The sequence below is a fragment of the Apodemus sylvaticus genome, chromosome 20 (assembly GCF_947179515.1).
Source record: "Apodemus sylvaticus chromosome 20, mApoSyl1.1, whole genome shotgun sequence".
In the NCBI taxonomy this organism is placed as follows: Eukaryota; Metazoa; Chordata; class Mammalia; order Rodentia; family Muridae; genus Apodemus; species Apodemus sylvaticus.
This window is the reverse complement of record NC_067491.1, coordinates 3,444,520-3,447,814: the sequence shown is the minus strand read 5'-3', so window position 1 is coordinate 3,447,814 and position 3,295 is coordinate 3,444,520. Positions and strand designations below refer to the sequence as shown.

The 3,295-nt window shown below is 34.6% G+C and overlaps 1 protein-coding gene across 1 annotated transcript; it reads left to right on the top strand.

The window, feature by feature from the left end:
• The first annotated feature begins 223 nt into the window (after positions 1 to 223).
• LOC127670794 (olfactory receptor 6C70-like) lies at positions 224 to 1,174 on the top strand. Its single transcript, XM_052165319.1, has one exon. The coding sequence runs from the start codon at positions 224 to 226 to the stop codon at positions 1,172 to 1,174; it is 951 nt and encodes a 316-aa protein (XP_052021279.1).
• The last annotated feature ends 2,121 nt before the right edge of the window (positions 1,175 to 3,295 follow it).

Below are 3,295 nucleotides of genomic sequence, written 5' to 3'. Positions count from 1 at the left end.
GCTCTTTCAAGTTTTTCAGAGCAGTTTCTAATGTTGAGTTGAATTCTCTATTACCTTTGAACTCATAGTGGAGAATTATTGTTATATAGTCACCACCATTTCTCTAGTATCCACAGATGTTATATTTGAAAGGGCTGTGTTAAGGAATATGGATCCTGTAATTTATTGTATACATATACTCATGTGGATTTTAATTTATGTACCTCTTTTTTTTAGAACTTGAATGATATACCAAAGAGAAATGAAGAACCATACAAGACAGTTAGAGTTTATCCTTCTTGGACTGACGGACGATCCTCAGTTACAGCTTGTGATTTTTGTGTCTCTTTTACTAAATTACTTGTTGAGTATTCTAGGAAACTTATCTATCATTGCCCTCACTCTGCTAGATCCCCTTCTCAAGACACCAATGTATTTTTTCCTCCGTAATTTCTCTTTCTTGGAAATTTTATTTACAACAACCTGCATTCCCAGATTTTTAATCAGCATTGTAACCCAGGAAAAGACAATTTCCTATAATGAATGCTTTTGTCAATTATTCTTTTATATATTCTTGGGGGGCACAGAGTTTTTCCTCTTGGCTACCATGTCCTATGACCGCTATATCGCCATCCACAAACCCTTGCACTATGCATCTATCATGAGCAGAAAAGTTTGTCATCAGCTTGTCCTGGGTTCTTGGATAACTGGATTCCTGGTTATTTTCCCACCACTGATTATTGGCCTTGATTTGGATTTCTGTGCTTCAAATGTCATTGACCATTTCCTTTGTGATGTTTCTCCTATCCTACAACTGTCTTGCTCAGACACAAATTTACTAGAAGTGATGGCTTTTATCTTAGCTCTCATGACACTCATTGTCACATTAGTAATAGTCATCCTTTCTTATTCCCTCATTGTCAAGACAATTATGAAATTCCCTTCAGCTCAACAAAAGAAAAAGGCCTTTTCCACTTGTTCTTCTCACATGATTGTTGTTTCCCTCACTTATGGGAGTTGCATATTTATCTACATAAAGCCTTCAGCAAATCAAAGAGTGACTTTGAGCAAAGGAATATCTGTGCTCAACACTTCAATTGCCCCTATGTTGAACCCATTCATTTATACACTGAGGAATAAGCAAGTTAAACAAGCCTTTGGAGCAGTACTTAGAAAAATATTTTCTGCTTCATAAAAGTAATAAAACTTACTTCATGATTTACCTAAAGCAGAAAAGAAATTTTAATAATGAATATCTACAATTAGTTATTTGTGTAATTGTGCCCAGTATTAAAGACTAATCTATCATGTGCATTTTTATTTTAATTTTCTTTTATACAAGATCAAAATATCTTTCTATTGTTGAAATATATAATTCAAAATTGCTTTGATCTATAAGCATATAGACACAAATACAGTAGACACAAATAATTAAGGAACAGTTACTTAAAGAAACATACAATTATATTCTTTAAAAGCCTTTGATAATTATAATTTGGCAATTATACAGGCTAAAAGTACTCCAGAAAAGCTTATTCCTTAAAACTAATTTCATGGGTTAATTTATAAAGTGATATTTTGAAAAAGTTATGAAAGCAGTATTTCTTATTAATCAAAACAAATAGTTCACTTATATAACTTACTATTTTCATTAGATAACGTTTAAATTATATAAATAATAAAATACTATTTAGAACATAGAAAGTTGACTCCATATGGGAGATTTTAGGTTTGGTACTAATGCTGATGGGAGTTCTTTGGTCCCCAACTGCTAACCTGGATTACAAGTGAATCTCATGTATCCCACAACCATAAAGGTTTATAGTTTCAGGATGTATGCAGGCTCCTAGCACAGTTGGTAATTGTTTCAGGCTACTATAGGGTCCTGCCTCACCTTGTCTCAATGTTGTGTGGATTAGCTTTAGAGACAGTTTTCCTCACTGACATGAAAATAGCTGTGCTGTCCAAGACTAGAGGAGAGATTCCCCAGGCTGCCGAGGCTAATGCTAAGTTGGGTTAAACCGAAGTTTAATAGCTACAACAACCTGGACAATCTCTAGGAAAGGAATAGTGCTCTAGATTCATTAAGCGAAAGCACTGATGATGGTCTAAGCCAAAATATGTATGGTAGCATGAGTTTCAGGGTTCACCAGTTAGAGAGCACCCCACTAAAATTCTGACCTAGAAATGAAAGTCTTTGGTTTCTCTTGGAGGAGCATCTCCTTAGGGAGGCCTGGTTCTGAATCCAAAGCACAGTCCTTGGGAGAGTTCATTCTTTGTTCTAGGTAGTGTCTTGCCCTCTGTTGTCCAAGGCTAGGGGAAGAATAATGGAGGAATTAAGTTCTGGTGATTGAGTCTGTGGATTGATCACCAAGATGCTGGGTTTAATCATGGCAGGCCTATTGTTGTGCTTCAACAATAAGAGATAATAATAATAATAATAGATTAAGACCCAGACTTAATCTCTTCTCTTCCATAGAGAACAGTTCTCTACATTCCTCTTAGACTTGGAAAGGGATAGATGCAGCAAGTTTGTTCCACGCTATTTTCAGTGCTTATTATGTTGTAAATCAAGACACTTACTCTCACTGGGGCTTTTATATCACTTGTGAAGAAAGTCAGATGTGTGAATATCTACAAATTGTTGTGCTTGTGGGGAGCTAGATTTGCAGAATCGTATTCACCTTTGTGATTTATGTCTTCATTTATTTAGGCTTCCAAATATTAATTGCTGTTATAATTAAACCTGTCCCTGCAGGTAGATACTTTAGACAGAAAACTTGCTTATTTATTTGTTAATTCTGAGAACAATTTTGTAGACACTGGCATACTATTATTGTTATTAATAACTTTCAGCATAAAGAAAATGTTCATAGAATTGGGAACATGGACAATAGGGAAAAATCAACAATTTTCCAGTAGCTAATAGTGATGGCAGGAAGTCATTAGTTGAGAAAGAAGTCATTTTTTTCCAGATGGCTTCCTACTATTTTCTAGCTGTTTTGGTGAAGATGACTGAGAGTTTGTAGCTATTGTGTTCTTATCCAAGCACTTTACATTTATAGCATTTACATTCCTGGTCTATATTTTCTTGGCTCTTTCCATTCTCATTTAACTCAAATGCTTAAGTGACTAACATTCTCTACCAACAATAACAACTAAATAAAATTCTAGAAAAATCTTCTATATACATTTGATATGTTTTTGATGATTTCTATAGGCTTTGATGTACATTGGAAGTGTTTTTACCTTCATAATATTTTTACTTTTTACGTATGTGTAGGGGAACTTTAATCCATCAACATGGCCCCTCTGG